General features: G+C 40.7%; 1 protein-coding gene across 1 annotated transcript in view; it reads left to right on the top strand.

The window, feature by feature from the left end:
* The window catches only part of HFM1 (helicase for meiosis 1), a 156,253-nt gene that overhangs the window by 58,191 nt on the left and 78,003 nt on the right, over window positions 1-20,059 (top strand). The window contains exons 24-31 of the mRNA XM_048497840.1: window positions 46-177; window positions 471-556; window positions 1,674-1,757; window positions 3,497-3,654; window positions 3,741-3,844; window positions 14,382-14,519; window positions 18,256-18,351; window positions 19,177-19,295. Coding sequence (XP_048353797.1) covers window positions 46-177; window positions 471-556; window positions 1,674-1,757; window positions 3,497-3,654; window positions 3,741-3,844; window positions 14,382-14,519; window positions 18,256-18,351; window positions 19,177-19,295 — 917 coding nt within the window. The remainder of the gene's footprint in view (window positions 1-45; window positions 178-470; window positions 557-1,673; window positions 1,758-3,496; window positions 3,655-3,740; window positions 3,845-14,381; window positions 14,520-18,255; window positions 18,352-19,176; window positions 19,296-20,059) is intronic.

Consider the following 20,059-nt stretch of genomic DNA (forward strand, 5'->3'; position numbering starts at 1 on the left):
TTTGCTGGAAGTGGTACTTTCTATGTTTAATCTTCTTTTTCTCAGGGTTGTCTGAATTTCTGGCCTCCCGTCAAAACAACTTCCTTGTATTATTAAATTCTTTGATTTTAGCGAAGTGCTTCAGATGTAGACTGTGGGAAAACTCACTGTACGTATCTAAGCAACTGGAAAAAATTGGTGAGTATCGCAGTCCTGTATGAAGTTAATTCTGTCACTGAGATCAGTGTGGGGTGGGGTTTTTTTTCCAGACATTTGAAGTAGAATCCAGAGGGCAGTGGAGAAGCTTCTGCATGCTTACTTCTTTTGGAAAATGGAATTTAAGATCAGAGAAATCTCACAGTGGTTGGAGAAATGCCTCTCCATACTTAGTTTAAGAGAAACATGTGTGCATATTTCATATTTGCTTTCCATTTGTGAAGACAGTTGTGGTTTACTAAGAAAGTATAAACTATCTGTGCAATTTTGAACAGGTGTGACATTGTCTAATGCAATGGTGAATGCAGGCCTGACGTCTTTTAAAAAAATAGAAGATATAAATGCAAGGGAACTTGAACTGGTAAGTATTTTATAATTCACCTATTTTATAGCCATGTTGAAAGTACTAATCCAGGGGTAGGGAACCTGCGGCTCTCCAGATGTTCAGGAACTACAATTCCCATCAGCCCCTACCAGAGGGGCTGATGGGAATTGTAGTTCCTGAACATCTGGAGAGCCGCAGGTTCCCTACCCCTGTACTAATCCATAACATTGACTCATGTACTTCTGTACTTTGAAAGTGTTTCCTATATCAGACATTCAAATAAGTAGTCTCCTCGTCACCTGGGCATTTAGAAGCTGTATCAGAAAGTCAAATTATATTGCCTTATTGTTAGCTTTTTCAAAGACATGGATTCTTAGGGATTCCATACAAAAATATAGCTAATATAGTAGTATAATAAATAGCAAGTGTAAACTGGTGTATTTTTATAGCCATGTACAAAAATGTCTTCTTGCCTACACAACAGTACAGTAAAGACTCTTGAAATTCAGAAGAGATGTATCCCATACTAAGGCAGTCCAGTAATAAGGAAAAATAATTGCCTGTAACAAAAATGAGAAAATCTACAGCATTTTTCACAATAAATATTTTTAGAATGAATTTCATTTATAGTTACAGGCAAATAATGCAATTGATGTGATTAACAAAAGGAAAGTAATAATTATGCCATACAGTTTTGGGGGATGGGGGGGAGTGAGTATGTAGTGAGATGTGAGAAGCTGACTTGGAGCATGATCCTAGAACAGAGTGAATGGAGGTGGCCTTTGTTTTTATTCATTCATTTAATTAATATTTAACTGGTCATAGTTTTATTACAAGACCATATAAGCAAAACAAAGTTAGTATATATGAAAGTTCCTCTGAATTGTTTGTTGTTTGTTATTTGTAAGTGTGGAAATGGGGTGTTACGCTGTAGTTAATTTATGGCATTTGGTTAGAGCTGCCAGCTGATAGATACTAAATTGAAAGATATTAGATTGTCACAGACTTGCCATTTGGATGGATTTGGGGGAAATGGTAACTATGAATATTTCATGAGCATACTGATACTATCTTTTATGAATTGATCCTGTGTTTTATTAGAATGTTTGCAAATAAAAGCACTGTGTGAAATAATATGAACTCTTATCTGTAGATTTTGAACAGGCATCCTCCGTTTGGAAATCAAATTAAAGAATCCATAGCTCATCTTCCAAAATATGAACTTTCTGTAGAACAGGTAAATTATTTGGTCCAGTTCCCTGCTTTTCTGATCTTCACCCATAGTCTTATAGATAGAAAAACTCAACGAACTATTTCCATGGAACAATTGAAAGCAGTCACCAGCACCCTCCTGAAAATTCTTACATAAGACCTTGTGTAACAGCTTGTGTAATAGTTCACATAGTACTTTAAAACTGGACACCTTTGGATTTAATTTAACATCTCTTTGCAGTATTAGAAGTGTAAAACACTTCCTCTGTGTGTAAAAGACACATTTCATCTGCAGAGGATAGAGCACCTTTGGATTCCAGCCCTATCTTTTGCAAAGACTGGTGTTTAATTTTAAAAGATCCAAAATACCTTCTCTCTCCTGATGTATTCAATGCAGTCATGTTGTTTCCTGAATGAGGCACTCAGCCTAATGATGTGTTGGCTTATGAGGACATCATGAGAGCCAAGTATGAAGGGGCAGAGACAGCTAAGGTTTTCTGATTATAAAATAACAAAATAAGCCTGAGAAGTGTCTTTTAGTTGTCTTTGACTACTCTTCTCATGGTTATAGTATACAATACATGCAAAGAATGGTATGGAAAGTATTTAAGATATGGACATGAAAAGAGCCTTGTAGGATCAGACCATTGGCCCATCTAGTCCAGTATATGGTTTCACTTAGCAGCCAACCACCTGCCCTGGAAGGCTAATGAATAGGACATAGGCACCAGGGCCTTCTCCTAATGCCTCTTCCCAATACTGATACCCAAAGCAATGCTGCTTGTGTTTATGGCAAGTAGCCATTGATGGGCTACATGAATGTGTCTAATCCCCTTTTGAAGCCATCTATGCTTGTGGCCATCACTGTTTCCACTGACAGTGAATTCCACAATGTAATTATTAATTGATCAAATAAGTATATCCTATTGTCTGTTTGACCCCATCTGGGGCCCCCAAAATAACTCAGTTTAGAACAATTTAAAATAGCTCACAGCAATAACACAATAAAAGAGATAGAAAGCATTAGTGAATTTAACAGCCTTCTGGAACAGAAGTCCTTTTTTTTCTGGAAGGTCTGAAGAGATGTTGCCAGCTTTATAGGCCAAGGAGTTCCATAAGCTTGTGGCAATATTAGTCTTTGCAGATAAATGCAGTTTCCTGGCAGAGAACTCCATTAATTGATTTTTGGGTTTGGACAAGTTGACATGGGAGGCAACTGTCTTGTAGGTACTGTGGACCTGAACCATTCAGGACTTTGAAGGTCACTATGAATTGAGCTTAGAAGCAAGCTGGAAGCCAGGAATTCCTGATTAGGAGCTCCAGTTTTCTCCCAATATGGACCTGCTGACAGGAATAGCAAGTTTGTTTTGTTGAGTATCTAAATCAGGGGTCTGCAACCTGTGGCTCTCCAGATGTTCATGGACTACAATTCCCACCAGCCTCTGCCAGCATGTAGTCCATGAACATCTGGAGAGCCACAGGTTGCAGATCCCTGACTAAACACTGCAAATAATGTGGAGAAGTGAACATTTAATTGAGACCATGTTATTCTAGCAGTGGAAATCTAATCAGTGATTCCACCCTGGAGCTCTGCATATTATGAGACACTGTCTATGGAAAAAAAACACTTGGTGTCCATGCTGTACCGCACAGCTACCCAGTGAGCTCATCAATAAGACTGCTGGTAATACTGCAACATAACAAGTGAAAAACTATTCTACATTCTGTTACCTCTTTTTGTGACGTCCATTTTTATTCTTCCAGCTGCCAAAATACAGTGAAACAATAGCTGAAATCTTAGTGTCAGTCAAATTAACCAACTTTGAACAGCTGCAGATCAAAAGAACTGCTCCGGATTATCATTATGTAACTCTAATAATAGGAGACGATGATAATCAAGTGGTTTTTAAGCAAAAGATTACGTGAGTATTTTCAATATTGCTGAAGTTTAAAAAATTAATTTATGTCTATTTAATATTACCATATAGATGTTTTATATACTTTGCAGGGATTCTGCTATGCTAAAAATTGGAAATTGGACTAAAAAGGTTGAAGTAAGAAGAGCTGTTAAATCTGAGGAGTTTACCATTAATCTAATCAGTTCTGAATACGGTAAGTTAATTTATGTGATTATGTCCTAAACCCAACCCTGCTTATTGCTTAAACCAAGAAACTGCTGCTTTAGGCTGAAATCCCGAGTGCTCAGGGACTCAATTCACTGAATTTTGTGGGAATTACATCTAAGTAAACATGATTAGAAGTGCTTGCTTTGATAAAAAGAAAATAAAAGTATATTCGTTTTGAAATAAGCGTTATACTGTTTTTCATTCCTATTATATTATGTGTATATTAGTGAATTACCAAATCTGTGTTATTTATGCATTTCCAATTTTATCACTGTAGATGAGAAGAAAGCAGAGATGTATTATTTAAAGAGCTTTTTTGCCGTTGGAATAGATATTTTATGTAACTGCTTAAATTGGGCCACCAAACCCATTCATTCACTTGGTATGTTGATTCACTCTGTAATTGCCTTGTGTCCAAGTGAGAAAGGCAGATTATAAATAATGTAAATAACTACATAAAATACTGCAACTGCTGTATTTTGGATGATGGCTCTTCTAATTAAATGTCTGAAAAAGTAAATGAGGCATTAAGAATAAAGAAGGTGTTTACACAACTTTTTTGTGCTATTTCATTATATATGCCTTCAAAATAAAGTCACCTCAGTGTAGTGTAGTGATTAAGAGCAGATGCACTCTAATCAGGAGAACCGGGTTTGATTCCCTACTACTCCACTTGAGCAGCAAAGTCTTATATATTAAACCAGATTTGTTTCCCCACTCTTACATTTCTGCTGGGTGACTTTGGACTAGCCTCAGTTCGTTCAGAACTCTCGCAGCCCCACCTACCTCACAAGGTGTCTGTGGTGGGGAGAGGAAGGGAAAGGAGTTTGAAAGCCCTTCTCTTTGTAAATCTCCTTACAAGAGAGAAGGGGGAATATAAATCCAAACACTTATTTTTCTTCTTTTTTAAGACAATGAGTTCATACCATGAATAGCTCTTCAGTTTCCTTCCTGTTGGCTCACCATCCTTCTCAGAAAATCTGCTCTAACAGACCATATGGCCCTTTGCCTTCCCCCCATGCTGTTTTGCAGGAAAGCTAAATCCAGCCACGTTCCCTCCCTCCCAAAGATTCTAGTTTTTTAAAAACTTCTGTAACGCCTTTCTATAAAAATGTGCTTAGGGCCCTTTATGAAGAGAAACATGAAACAATGAAAGAAAAAAAATGGCCGGTTATACACAAGGTGTTTGCTGCATGGTGGAGACAAATGTCAGCTGCTGCAGGATTTCTTGTACAGTTGTATTTCCTCTATCCCCGCTTTCACTTTTCATTCTCTCTGTGGCAAGCAAATCCACTTATAGCGTGATTTTAATTTTGCTTCACTGACAGAGTGGGACAGATTTGCCCCAGACCTCTGCCCTCTGCCCTCCCACCTAGTCTTACCCCCCACTCCCTCACTCTGCATTGTATGCGTTCCCCTTGTCCTCCTCCCTGTTGCTGACTACTTCCCACTTCTTGTCTAGCTGTATCATTTCTATTGTCCACGGCCGCATATTTTTAGATCTTTAGATTTAAAAAATTAAATAGCCATATCAATAGATCAATAAATTGATACTAGCACTAAAAAATGTAAAAATAATAAGACTAGACAATCAGGCAGACACCTGATTTTCCCCTGCATTTGATCAACAACCTGGGACAACTCCAGCCTTGTAGTTTTATACATAAGCAAACAGAACAACCCAGGAAAAGCCCATAGACTGATAGATTGATGACAGTTCACATTCTTTTGCAGGTTTGCAGTTCACATGCCGCCATTATGCCCCTTTCACCTCCCATCATAAAAAACAATCAGTGTTTGGGCAAAGTGTATAGAAGACTTTTCTTTAATAGTTTGCTTTTTTATGTTGATATATCAATCTATCAATAGATTGATCAATATATCAATCAATAGATTGATCAATATATCAATAAATAGATTGATCAATATATCAATCTATTGATAAGATTAAAGATAAAAATTGAAGATTATATTAAAAAGTAGCAGGGCCCGGCCACGCATTGCTGTGGCTTATTGTGGTGAAATGGGAAAGGAACAGTAGCAGCAAATCAATTGCAGCCTGATACTGTGCGATGTCATTGATGTGTGTACCCGCATTCCTTTAATGGGGGGGGAATGGAAAGGCACCCCTCCCGCACATCTAGGATGGCTGGTCATGATCCTTTACCTGGGAGTAAGCTTGGTTGGTGGCAATGGGTGGCGCTTCTGAGGAAACCCTCTGAGGGGTGCGATGCAGCCATTCAAAGTATGTCACGGTTGCTGTACCGAGCTTACTCCTGAGTAATGTGTGCCTGGTTTTCTTAACTGTAACCGCAGTATTCAGGGAATCTAGGGTGCCTGGCCCCTCTCTCCTGTCCCTTGCATGCCACCCCTCCCCCTCCTTCCCTTCCCTTTTACCTCCGCTAGGGTTGGTGGGTCATATCAAGATGCTGGGCTCCCTGCCTCCCCTCCCTTCCATGCCACCCTGTCTCCCTTTTCTCACTTCTCTTCCCTTGGATGCCTCCCCCTCCGTCCCTTTCCTCGCCCTCCCTCTCTTCCCTTGCATGCCAACCCTCCCTCTCCCTCCCTTCCCTCTCCCTCGTGTGTATGTGTGTGTATGTGTTTCACTTCCACTCAAGTTACTGCCTGTGTACTGTTTTCACTGCTCATATTTGGCCACCTGAGTGAACATTCTAAGCAGCACGAACATTCTAAGGGTGACAGTTACACTCAGGCAGCTTCATGTGTGTAGGCGTTTTACCTGGGCCAGGTGTGAAATTTCAGGTATGTGAACATCTAAAAACACTCTCACCTGGCTGACTATAGCGGCTGGGAATTTTCAGAGGAATTGCCCCAGCAGTTACTGAGTTATACTATCATCAACAAAAACACTGTTAGCTTTTTATATATATAGATTAAAGCATGCAGGTGCGATAGAGAACCCATGAAACATTCCCCCCTCCCCCAGTTGCCAGCAAAAAGCCAGCTAATGGGTAAAGCCTATTACGTTGCAAACAGGGCTGTGGATGATAATGCTGAACATATCTCGGAACAAAGTCTCCTTGACCAATTCTTTTTGAAGTGGCAGGAACCTCACCATGCATAATTGGCCCATAAAACTTAACCGAAAGAAATCTACAAGAGAAAATGACATAAATAAAAACGGCATCAATACAGCAGCAAGTAAAAGCAATTTAAAAAAGAATTTAGCTGCATGTTCTTTTCTTTTTTTGGTAAATGAAGGTTATTCAGAAATTGAGAGAATCCAGGCGATTCTGAAACTCCCTTGTTGGTAAGCTAAAATGTGCTACAAAGGGCATGAATATAGTTTATTCCTTGAATTTCATGTGTTCTCCTTGCTTCTCCATCCCCTATCCTTTCCCTTCCCTTCTTGTACCGTATATACTCAAATATAAGTCAACTTTTTCAGCACATTTTTTGTGCTGAAAAAGCCCTCCTCGACTTATACTCGACTCAATAAGTTTTCCAAGTTTTGGGGGGCAAAATGAGGTGCCTCAACTTATATTTGGGTTGACTTATACTCGAGTATATCAGAATTCCTGGTTTGAAGCATACTATGGTTCATCATCATGGCCTCTGTTGTGGTCCCGCATGGGACTGTGTAGTTGCAGTCCAGACGTGGAGACTTCTTTCTAGCTTTTAGGAGTGACAGCAAACTAATGAGTGCTCCCCTCCCCCAAGTCACTCGTCTGGGGTAATTTTTTTTTCCACCCAAGGACACATGACCGGAGAAGGGGTGCACTCCCCCTTCAGTTCTCTCTTTGATACTGCAGGCCTGGATATACCTAGCTAAGGAGTGTGTTCCTCCGAGGGAATAAACAGCCATTTTAGGTTTTCTTCAATTGTTTTTAGTAGTTAAGAATATTGTAGTTATAATTCTACTTAGTTTTCATTTATAACAACAGTTACTAATTTGGTTTTTCAAGTTTGGTGGTCATATTGGTTGGACTGTTTATTTTAACTCAATTGTTATATACAAAATGGCGTTCTTCAATGCTTCTCCTGTGGCTTGAAGATATCTCAGCTAGATGAACATGAAGACTGCCTCATTTGTCTGGTTGAAGGACACATTGTCTCATCCTGCAGAGCTTGTGTGCGCCTCATCCCAAAGTGATACAGGAGAGAGCCTCCAGATTGAAAGCAGCGATTTATGAGAAATTGTTCCAACCAGATTTGGTGGAGAATGGGAAAGATTATTCGCACAAGTCCCTGCACAAGACCCTTCACTCCCTGCTGAGGTGCCCAGGCAGTCTCCTCGAGTGGTCTCTGGGTTTTTATCTAAGAAGGCTAAAAAGAAAACCAAGCACCTGGAAGCTCTTCCTAGGAAAACAACCCTCCCCTTCTGAAGAGAGTTTGTTCCCCACCCAAAGATCCACCTTCGCTTGGGCTTAGGCTGAACTTCAACTTGCTCCTGCAACTCTCCCACCTCTGAGGCATTTGAAGTCACCCTCGCCTCAACGGACCTCCACTCCAACAAGTAGTTGGTGTTCTCTGACTAAAGGAGATCTTCACAAGACTTGGAGGGGATGTTCTCCTGTATGTTGTCATCAACACTCTGCTTTGATGTTGGCTCAATATGTCTTTCCTCTGTAGGGAAAGGACGTGGACATACCCTGTTCCTGTCACTGAGTGACATCCACCTCTCCTCATCTGATGCTGAACACTTGGCCCTTCTGTGATGCAGCAAGTGATTCTTGGTGTCTACATCTTCCCACAACCCCCGCCTACTTGTCCTTGGGCAGTTGTTGCCTTGACAGCCTGTCTCTAGGCCTGCCTGCTGCATTGCTGAGGCTTTCCTGCTTTCCTGCTTTCCTCAGTCTACCTGCCGTTTGTCAGGATATTGAAAATTGCAAGGTGGTCATATGCTGGTCTAGAATGACTGGAATGTAACAGTCAGCAGGAATTATGGGGTCGAACCTCTGTCTGGGTCACAGTGGTGGCATGTAACAGTCCCAACTATAGGGTAGCAAAGAGTCCAGACCTCTCTGTCTGGAGTCTGCAGTGGTGGCATGCAACAGTCAGCAGAAGTGAAAAGGTCACAGGCCAGGATGATTAGATCATCTAGCTAATGATTTGCTGGACAAAACTATATAAGAAGACTGCATACCCAATTCAGTACCTCTCCTTCTCACCTTCAGGTTGGGGCTCAGATTGTTGTCAAGGGGTAGAGAATTGGATAGTTATTGTTATTTTGTTCCTTTGAGAAACAAGAGATAAAGTATTCCCTGTTGGAACTAAATCTACTGTCTGGTGTTTCTTTACTGCTTATACACATAGCAGTTACCTCTATTCTAGCAAGGGGTGAGTTGGCACCTAGTCCTTGTGCACTAGGCTAATTTGGTTATGGGCCAGTATCCTAACCGCAGAGCTAGAGTTAATAGAGGCAGTGTGACAGTGATATCCACCATGTGCAGTTTGCCTTTTGAGCGGCTGACTGCAGGGGAACTACTCAGCATGGAGTGTGAGAAAATGCAGAGCTTTCTCATGCAGTGAGATTTATGGAGGGCTGTAGTGAGACCCACGAACCCAAGCACAGCAGCAGAACAGAGGGCAGATGCCAGGGGCCAAGGCGTCCTTAATGTTGGCTGTGGAAGCTCCAAGCTGTCTATCTGGGCTGCTGAGGCTTCTGACTGCTGGAAGGTGTTGAAAGGACCACCAATGCCAGGCGCAGACTACTGGTTTCCAAGGTAATCTTGACCAGGCGTTTATACAATTTGAAGCTGAAAGGAGGTGAAAATGTGGCCAACCATATCCAACAGCTGCATTACACTATTAGTCAGGCTGAGACAGAGCATGACTTTCACTGAACAGCATAGAATATTGTACTATCTTCCCTAGATGACAGCTGGGACTGTTTGTCCTATAGTATGCAGAGCATAAAAGGAAGATGGTTGACTCTAGACTATGTGACTGCGGCTTCTGGAGCTCCAGAAACAAAGAGAGTTTGCCTTGAAGCCACAGCCAGGGAGACGCCTGCTGGTTCCAGAGGCAAAAGTGGAACCCAGCTTTCTGGAGCTGTCCAAGGTCATATGCAGTTCGGCGTTGACTAGGTTGGCTCTATAATCATCTTCTCGAGAATGCCCACAGAAGGGGAAGAAGAGACCAGCTAAAAAGGACAGGAAGGAAAAGAAGGAGCACTAGCAGCGGCATTGCTGAGAACCGATGTCCAGAGGAAACCAACCCATCTGGCTCTTGGACTCTGCCTGCGCCAGAGCATGCGTAAATGCTCATCACCTATTGACTAGGAGTCCAAGGCAGATGTAAACATGTCAGCTTGGCGATGGATCACCAACTGCTGTTACATACAGGAACTGCCACATACCATGCCTAGGTAAAGTTGCAAAATGTATTGTATGTTCCTGGACTGGATTTTTTTTTTTTTTTTTTGTTTGTTGGCGTCCCAAGTTTAGCTGAACAAGGGGTACAAAACTATATTTGATAGACAGAGGTTGTACAATTATGGCAGAATGACATGGTACAAAAGGGTACCTCTAGACAAAATGTATCTTATGACTGATAGAGACAATGAATGTGAATGTTTCAAGTCTAGCTAATAAGCCTATGCATGATGATTGTGTGCACTATCTTCTGAGTCCTAGGACGTTTACCACCATAAACAGTTGTAAAGGTATGTGATTTGAGTGTAAAAGCCTTACATTCCTAGACTGTTCAGTCTGTGAGTGGGGTTAAGGTGAAATCCTATCAATCCCCAAAAGAGCTTCTAGACAAATGGAAAGACCATTGAACTAGTCCATGCAGACTTAGCTGGTCCTTTCCAGATAATGAGAAGGGGTGCCACGATATATATTTCTGCTGATTGATGATTATGAGATATTCTTACTGCTTGCTGTTGAAATCTAAGGATGAAGCCTTTACAAGGTTTAAGGAATGGGTCTCAATGAGCGGAGTTTCACAAGAATTGTGGCTTTGTACAATCGGCAGAAATGAGGTGAGTTCGTAGAGAGACAAATTCCAAACATAGCTGACTTGAAGGAATTATTAGCCACAGGAGAACAAATCAGTTCAGCCGGCTGAAAATGCGTGGCTGTGAGGAGGAGACTAGACATTCTTCAATGCGGGATTGCATGATAAATGATGCAAGGTTCCATTCCATTTCTGGGAAGGCTGTCTTAGCTGCCACATGTAATAAACAGGTTGTGGAGTTCAAGTATCAATGAAACTACCATTTTCAGAATGTTTGGCAAAGGCCTTCCCTGAAACACCTTAGAATATTTGGGAGTTTGCTAACGTCCTCATTCCCCAGACAGCAACGGAAAAAAGGACAAAGAAATGGCAGAGACTGCGTTTGTGGGATATGTAGAATACCAAAAGGCTATAGATTTTCATTTGGGTCATGGAAGAATTGCTATCTCCATGGTGCCAACTTTGAAAAGCATACAGGTTGGGAACATGTGCATCAAAACTCTGAAGTGTTCTTACCACCAGAGAGTAGCCATGACACGAGGCACCTAGTGACAGCACACAGCCCCCACTCCTGTTCAAGGTCACACATCTGCTCGAGGCCTTAGCAACAACTGGGCAGTAGTGATCAGGAAGGGAAGCCAGGGAGAGGGAGGGCTGAGCAAACTGGAGAAATAGCTACCTGCACTTAGATCAGAAAAGAGTAAAATAAAGGCATACCACCAAAAAGGTTTATGGGTACAAGAAAGAATTGAGTGTACCAATTAGGGACAGAACCACAAGGTTTCCATGATATGTTGAAATGTCCACCACAGGGAACCCAGGAAAAAATGGAATCAGGCTATGGACAATAGGTTTGAATCCTTAGTGAACTTAAAAGTGTTTAACATTGTTGATAAACCACTGATAAATGATCCCTCATAGGTGCAGAGATGATGGGTATACAGAAGTAATATACTTGATGGGACTTACAAATATAAAGCAGATTAATTAAGCACAAGGCTTCTCTCAAACAAAGTTTGACAGTTATGATCAGACTTATGCACCCACTGCAAAGGCAGAATCCATATAGAGATTAGTGATTGCTCTGGCTGAGCAAAGACTTCTAAAACTGAGGCACTTTGATTTTGAAACAGCTTATTTAAATGCAGATTTGCAAGAGACCATATACATGCAACAAGCACCAGGTTATGAGCATGAACAAGGTGGGTAAAATTTATAAGCTCAATAAAGCTTTTATACGGGCTGAAACAGTCAGCCAGATGTTGGAACAGTGCATACATGACATTATGTGAAATGAAATTTGATAGAAGTGTGGCCGATACCTGTATATATACCAGAGGAGGAATTTTGGTGATAGATGTATCATTTGATGATTTATGTTGATGATCTCTCTGTGTGGTTGCAAAACGAACAACCAAAATCAAACAACTTTACACACTGGAGTTGGAAGTTAAACGCTTTAAGCTGAAAAGACTTGGGAATTTATCTAAAGCAATACCTGTTATTTAAGGTCAGTAAATCTGAAAGAAGGGATGTGTTTCTGACACAAACAAAGATAGAGGGTGTCATACAAAAGCTGGTCTGCAAGATGCCAAGAAGTGCTTTCTTGATGAGCTGATTTTTGTAACAAGATAGCAACAAAGCATTTGAAGGCAAGACCTATATAGTTCCTTAATTATTATGCTGCACATTGCCTAACTGGACAAGACCAGACATAGCTTTGCTGTAGGTTGTTTAATAGAACAGTTACAAAACCACTACTGAGAAGACTGGCAGGGGCTAAAAAGAGTCATTAGTTACTTGGAAGGAACTGCTAGCTATGGTTTATTTTCTAACCAAAACAACAAGGACTTAGTGAATATGCAGACCTTGAAGCTCATTTGCAGAGGGACTCAGGTTGTAAATCAGTGAGTGGTTGTGCTCTGCAATATAGCGTCATCGATTTGGTGGAGATCTGGAAACAAACCATGGTTGCCACTTCAACTACTGAGGGCAGAGTATCACGGCTCTTAATGGGGACATGCTATTGAGCTACAATGGGTTATACAGTTGCTAAAGACCTGGGTGAAAATGTGAACAACCTATAACAGTTTTGAAGACTCACAGACATGTATAGCCATGGCAAGCGAAAACAACAAAGTCATTACTAAACATGTAGCTGTGAAATTCCAAAATGTAAAACAACTGATGATCAAATATGATTAGGTGGAACTTGAATCATCTGCAAACATACGACATCTTAACAAAGTATTATCAATACAAAAACATAATGACTTGGTGTTTGAACGGGTTTATGAATGTACAATTTGGCAGGACTCTGTACAAAAGTGAGTGAAATAAGTAACTCTATTAACTACTGACTATGTACTAACTATATGTGAGTGTAAATGATGTGAATGACTTTTGTTTGTGGTTATTTTGTTTGTAGATGTTGTGTGGTGAGGCGGCATTCCAACCAGATATGAGAAGGGGTGTCAGGATATTGAAAATTGCAAGGTGGTCATATGCTGGTCTAGAATGACTGGAATGTAACAGTCAATTTAGAATTGTAGGAATTGAACCTCTCTGTCTGGGTCTGCAGTGATTGTATGTAACAGTCAACCCAGAGATTGTAAAGGTCCGGGCACTACTCTGTCTGGGTCTGCAGTGATTGTATGTAACAGTCCTTGAGAAGTGCGAAAAGGTCACAGGCCAGATGATTAGATCATCTAGCTAATGATTTGCTGGACAAAACTATATAAGAAGACTGCATACCCAATTCAGTACCTCTCCTTCACCTTCAGGTTCGGGCTCAGATTGTTGTCAGGTAGAGAGTGGATAGTTATTGTTATTTTTGTTCCTTTGAGAAACAAGAGATAAAGTATTCCTGTTGGAACTAAATCTACTGTCTGAGTGTTTCTTTTTCTTATACTGCAAGCAGTTACCTCCTGTTCTAGCAAGGGTGAGTTGGCACCTAGTCCTTCCGCTGTGCACTAGGCCAACACCGTTTTCGTGCCACCTCTTCCTGGGAGGGTTGGTTTCTGATGTGACTGGCTTCTTCCCTTTCTCATTTGTGTCAACCTGCTGCTCCAAAGCATGGAGGGGTCATCTCTGCCCGTGGCTGCAGCCCTGGTGATCCCTCACCGCCCTTCTCTGCGGCCACTATGAGAGTTGGTGATGTTCAGGATCTCTATCCCTGGACAACAACACACATATATATGACCAGTTAAATTCCAGAGTTACAGGAAAATAGAGTGCTCTTGACTTAGCATCAAAGACACCAAGCGTAAATGTTAGTAGTAAATGTTAATATTAAATTAGCTCATCCAAAGCCAAGTTATTCCAAGATTCCCATTTGTTAGCTGTGCAATTTTGACATATGGAGGAAAGAAAAGTGCAAAAGTGAATGAGAATTTTCTTTTGAAGATGTAAACGTGTGCTTTGACTTACATCATAAAGTCTAGTACATGTTTAAGAGTAAAATACATTTCCATTTCTAATTGCATTCACTAGTAATACATTGAACAATTTATCCTTGTGTTGGGGAATGAGACACATTAGGTAAATGATTCAGAATTATTTCTAAAGCTGAATAAATTCTTGCTTTTTTTCTGCAAAAGTTGGACTGGATATTCATCAAAAATTTAAAGGTGTTTACATAGGACCAAAGAGATATGGAAATCAAATGATCAGCAGATGTGGAAACACAGAAGATGAATGTTCATCTGATAGCTCATCAAAACCCAAGACTACTAAAGGTAAGCAAGACTAACCTACTAAGGCTGCTTCCACATGGACAATTTTCTCTGTCCAGCTTTCTCAATCACAGTGGATTTTCTGGGAGTTTTCACCCAGCGTCTTCATTGAGTTGTCCCTCTTCCAGGTTTTCCCTTGCTTTCCCCCCTGAATAATAGTACTAAAAATGGATTTAATTAGCATATAGCTAGGGAGGTACAAATTTTCAGATCTCCCTACCTTCATCAGCACCATCCCCCCCGCCCCGAACTTTGCCGGATTTGGGGGGGGGGTCCACCTAGCCAGGCCTCCCCACCCCACCCTGCCATCCCCCTGCACACTGCCTAACTCTCATTGTTTTGGGACAGAAAGTGGAAAAGTTGTGGCGTCCCAGCAGAGCCATGCTTGACAGGTACATGGGTGAGAAAGAAAAAGCAAAAACCATGAAGGAGGGAAGAAAAAGAGGCAGAGGTGTATGTGCCAAGTCTTGAGAGTAATTTATGTTTGCATGGAGAGTTCCACTTGGATGCTTAGAAAAACAGAAGGAATTGTTCTGCGCTGCCCAGGTGGCCTCTCCTCCAGCCAGGGTTGGGTGGGCAGCTGTAACAATGAGGCATATCTGCCTTACCAATTGTTACTGAAACTCCTGGCGAGAGCACAGACATTCAAGTTGCAAGGGCCAGCGGCTCTCTTTTTAAAAAGTGGTTACTGTATTTCTATAGCCTTCTAATTCTATAGCAGTGAAGCCAGTACCAAGTTTGTGAAGTCTTCATTCAGCACATGGTGGCAAGTAGGGGTGGGGCGGGGGAGAATGGTGGATGCAAAGAGAGACCTAAGGAAGCTCATGAAAATGTCCCCTATGTAGATGTCTCTGAAAATATAGCTATATTCACAGCAGCAATGATTGCCTACAGAGGAATCATCTCCTTGTCGAAGCAGCTTAAAACTGGGCTGTGTTTTGTTCCTAGGAAATACATGAGATCCGAGTGTTATCTCAAATAACCGGGCAAGAGTTTATATTGTTTCCACTTTTCTGTTATGTGTAAGGACAACTTCACACTTTTTAAAAGTGTGCACTAAAATATATAAAGTGTGGCAAATTAGTTTTTGATGTAGATTCACTTATCTGAGTGTCAGAAAGGCCAACAATTTGCTGGAGGCTGGCATATCCACTGTGCAACTGCATAGTGTGTGAACTGATTAGTAAGATGCTGAATACAGTCAAATGAAAATGAAGATAATCTCTTTTGGCATACACCTCCTTATTTCAATGGACTAAACCTAGCTCAAAGTTCTTTCATTACAGTATCAAGAATTATAGGAAGGAACACCATTTTCAGCTGTAGCTTATATTCTGGGGGTAGACTTGTCTGGTGATCTTTCTGAATTACAGCTGATCTCCACACTGCTGAGATGAGTTGCCCTGGAGAAAATGGTTGGAGGGTTGGCTGTGTGGCATTATATGCTGCTGAAACTCCAGCATCCCAGGCTCCAACCACAGATCTCCAGGAATTTCCCCTTCCCAGTTGGCTACTCTGCTATCAAGTGAGTAGGCAGCATGCTTGTTGTTCTCTGGAGAGTCAGGGTTAATAATTGAAATGAATACATAAATTAAAAAATTAGGAAAAATTGGCATTTTCTGCATGGCCAATATGAAAATTGGCATTTTCTGCATGGCCAATATGAAACATCCCGGTTCAGCCATGACTTCCACATGGCTTCTGGGCTTAAGTCAGGCCTGCCTTGCACAATTTCCCTTATCCCGCGGCTTTCAAAAAATGATAAAATTGGAGGTTATTTTTTAAAAGGCCGGTCCGGTCCCACTCCCATACAAACACCACAGGAGATGGACCAGTTTATTTTTCCCACCTCGCCGCCTGCTCTCTCTGCCCCACAGCTACAGCCAATCAGAACGTCAGAAAAACGGGAATGTTCGTGCATGTGCAGGAATCTATGTAAACTATGTAAACTATATAAATGTATGCAAATGTACATAAACGTAAACGTTCATGTGAAAAATGAAAATTAACTGGGGGGTTGTGCATGATTCACTGGAGTTCTTCCTCTGGCTGAACACGCTGACAGGCAAAGAGAGAAACCGAGATGCAAACAACCCAAGTATGTTTGATCCCAGTTTTCCCTTGGGATATTGTGTCCATGGGGAAGACATCTTGGTCCTGAATAGAATTAAATCCTGTTGATTTAAATAATGCTTTCTTTCAACCAGATATGCCTTAAGAACACATTGTGTTCTTGTATTGAGTTTTTCTCAGCAAACATTGTTCACAGTATTGGAATTTTATTGGTATTGGGCTTTAAAAAGTAAAATATTCTTGCACAAGACTATCAGGCCAATTATGCATGGACACTTACCCCGGGGCTCTTCACTGCACAGTGGGCTTGTAGTGGAATCTCCTTACCTTTATCTGTTTCCATGTGAGGAGGAACTCACTACAGCTTTTCTGCTGAAAACACTCCCAGGCCTGCTTTTCTGGTTCTCTTAACCCTGCCCATCAAGTCATTCTGAAAGGTGCAGATCTCATCACATCCAGTAGTCTCAAGTTTGCTGGCTTTGTAAAAGCCTTTTAATTACAGATATATCAAAATTGTAGCCCTTGCCAAAAATAATCTCCCCCCCCTCCCCCTCCACCCTGCATATGAAAAAAAGGCAAAGCAGTTCCCTGGGCCACACACTGCTGAAGAAAGAGACCATGTCGTAGAGCTGATATTCTCTCCCCATCCCCTCCACACAGACACACATAATTCCTGCAGCTGCTGTTTCTACTGCTGCAGGAGAAGAGAGAGGCTTGTTATTTCAAGATATTGATTCATCATTGTGGGAATTTAGAGATCAGTATGTTTTGGCGTGTGGAGCTTCTTTTATTTGACTTCTACTTGCTGACTACCGAAAAATGCTGGCAGGAAAGTAGGAAGCAGGAAGAAGCTGGCAACATAAAAGGCAGGGAGAGGGGGGAGGCTTGAAGGGTGTAGCTAGGTCGGCTTGCCCTGGGCAGAGGGAAGATGTCCAGGGTGAAGCTGTGTTCACTGGTCAATCTGCCCCATTCTGGCATTGAAGCACATTAAAGTTGCCCTAGAAGTGGTGTTGCTTGTCATGGACAGAATGGAAAGTGAAATTGGGGCTCAAGGAAATACGTCAGTACAAGAAATCTTGCTGTGACAGTCATTTGCTCCCACCACATGGCAGACACCTTGTGCATAATTGGCCTCAGTCTACTCTATAACATTAACTTTTGACTAAACATGAGTATAGGAACAGAGATTTGAAAATAATTGGCAATATGTTTATCACCTCTCGGATTGCCTCATATATTAGCAACCAACCGACAGAATAAAGGAACTGCTTTATATATTTATGTTTTTAATAATATCTGCAATTATCATGGAGGTTGAGATGTGCTTATGGAGGTGAGACAATATGTTAGTGATAGAGCATCTGCTTCACATGCAGGTTCTGGGTTCAGCCCTTGGCATCTCCAGATAAAAAGATCAAGTAGTGAGTAATATGGAAAACTTTTGCATGAGATCCTGGGTAGGCATTGCCAGGTACTGAATAGATAGTATTGACTCTTGATAGATCAATGATTAAAGCATATGTTCATGTATTCATGTGAATAATGTAACTTAAGAACTCACTACTTGTGAGGAAAGATCAAATATCAGCAAGCAGGTTTTTTCCATATGGTACCTAAAGAATGTCAATAAAAATAACATTTCTTAAAATATGTCTTATTAATTTAGGAACTACTTATAACCAAGATATCCTCAACATAAAACATGGGAACAGAAAATGCAACCATCACTGCAAAAATAAAGAAGTTTGTGGACATGACTGTTGTGAGTTTCACACCATTTTATAACTTTTATTTTTGAAGGACTGGCCTACTTATAGAACTTGATTTTTTTTAAAGGAAATGATCCAGTCAGCTCCCTACACATAGAAATATGAATGTGTAGTTTTGCAAACATATTCACCATTGTGTGTAAGTGTCATGATGGTGCCGTTGGAGTGGGGGGGATTGCTTTCGCTTTTGCAGGTGCTGTGTTATCACTTCTAGCTGTGGCCTTGGAGTTCTGCGGCTGGGAAGAGACTCCAGGCCAGACAATGTGAACTGTCTGCTTCTCATGTGGGGGTGGGGATCTTGCACTCATATTATCAAGAGTTTGGTTTCGGTTTTCACCAGAACTTTCTTTCTGTGTTCCTTGTCTTCAATAAAAGCCTTGAACCAATCAAGTGATTTGTCTGAACGGGGAATCTGACAGTGAGGAAGTGGGTGGGGTCTTGGAAGGATTTCTGAATGTGCAGTAGGACACACAGCAAGCAGAAGAAAAGAAACGTGTGGCAGGGGGACAGGATTGTCTCTTCTTGTAGAAGAAGTTCATTAAGAAATTAGGTCTATAATTTCCACTGAATCACTACTGGTGATAGCATTTGTTGTATATAGCTAAAGGTCATAACAATCGATTGTAGAGAACATAAAACATAAATAATCCACTATATTGATTTTAAACATGAAAAACATGTTTATGAAAAACCCCTGGCTCTGGTTGAGCCTAGCTGAGCATAAATGCCTGATTCAGATTCATTTATGATTATATCTTTGTTGTATTGGATAATGCGCTTTAAATAAAAATGTAAAATAAAAATATTTTTTTTAAAAGGTAAAATTGGAGTCTCAAAGAAATCTGACTTGAGGAAAGAGTCAACATTGTCTTCGTATCTTGCTGATTTGAGGAACCGGGATGCTGTGTCTACTGTTCCCCCAGTCAAACGATTAAAGGTATACAACTACAATAATGTTTTTATTCCTGCACTTTTACTACCAAACTTGTTTATGTTTGCAGATGCATTTTATTAATGAAACACAAGTCAGATGTTTACTATAAAACAGCCAAAGGCCAAACAGTACAAAATGATTTAAGAATGGTTCTAGAAAAGATCCCAGGATAATGGAAATTAATTTTCATTGTGATTATTGGAAAGTAATTTTCATTGTGATTATTAGGACTTAATTGCAAGCAGATTTCTTTTGGATTGGGGTAACTGACTAAAATCAATAAATTAAAAATGGGGAAAAATAAAGTGTCTCAGAATGCCTATGTATAAAAATATATATTAAAAGAAGTAAATTCAAATGCCCAAAGCTGGAGTATGTACAACAAGTGTATGTTATTGGTCTTGTATGCCACCCTTCCCCAACAAAATCAGAGCGGCTCACAACATTTCCAAAAACATAATCAAATAAATATATCTAAACCAATATAAATACATGTAATGTAAATACGTTTTAAAAAACTGAAATCAATTAAAACATATTAAAACCTTTTAACTTTATGGTACTGGAAAAATAGTATGGGGGGCAGACTGATATAAAACCATAGCTGCCTCAACCATATGCCTAGTGTGACAGCTCTGTTTTAATAGTCCCTGAGGAACTTCATGAGGTCTCTCAGGGTCCTGGTTTCACTGGACAGAGCATTCCATCAGGTTGGGAACAGGGCCGAAAAAACCCTGACTCTGGTTGAGCCTAGCTGGGCATCTTTC

The sequence above is a fragment of the Sphaerodactylus townsendi genome, linkage group LG05, assembly GCF_021028975.2.
Source record: "Sphaerodactylus townsendi isolate TG3544 linkage group LG05, MPM_Stown_v2.3, whole genome shotgun sequence".
NCBI lineage: Eukaryota > Metazoa > Chordata > Lepidosauria > Squamata > Sphaerodactylidae > Sphaerodactylus > Sphaerodactylus townsendi.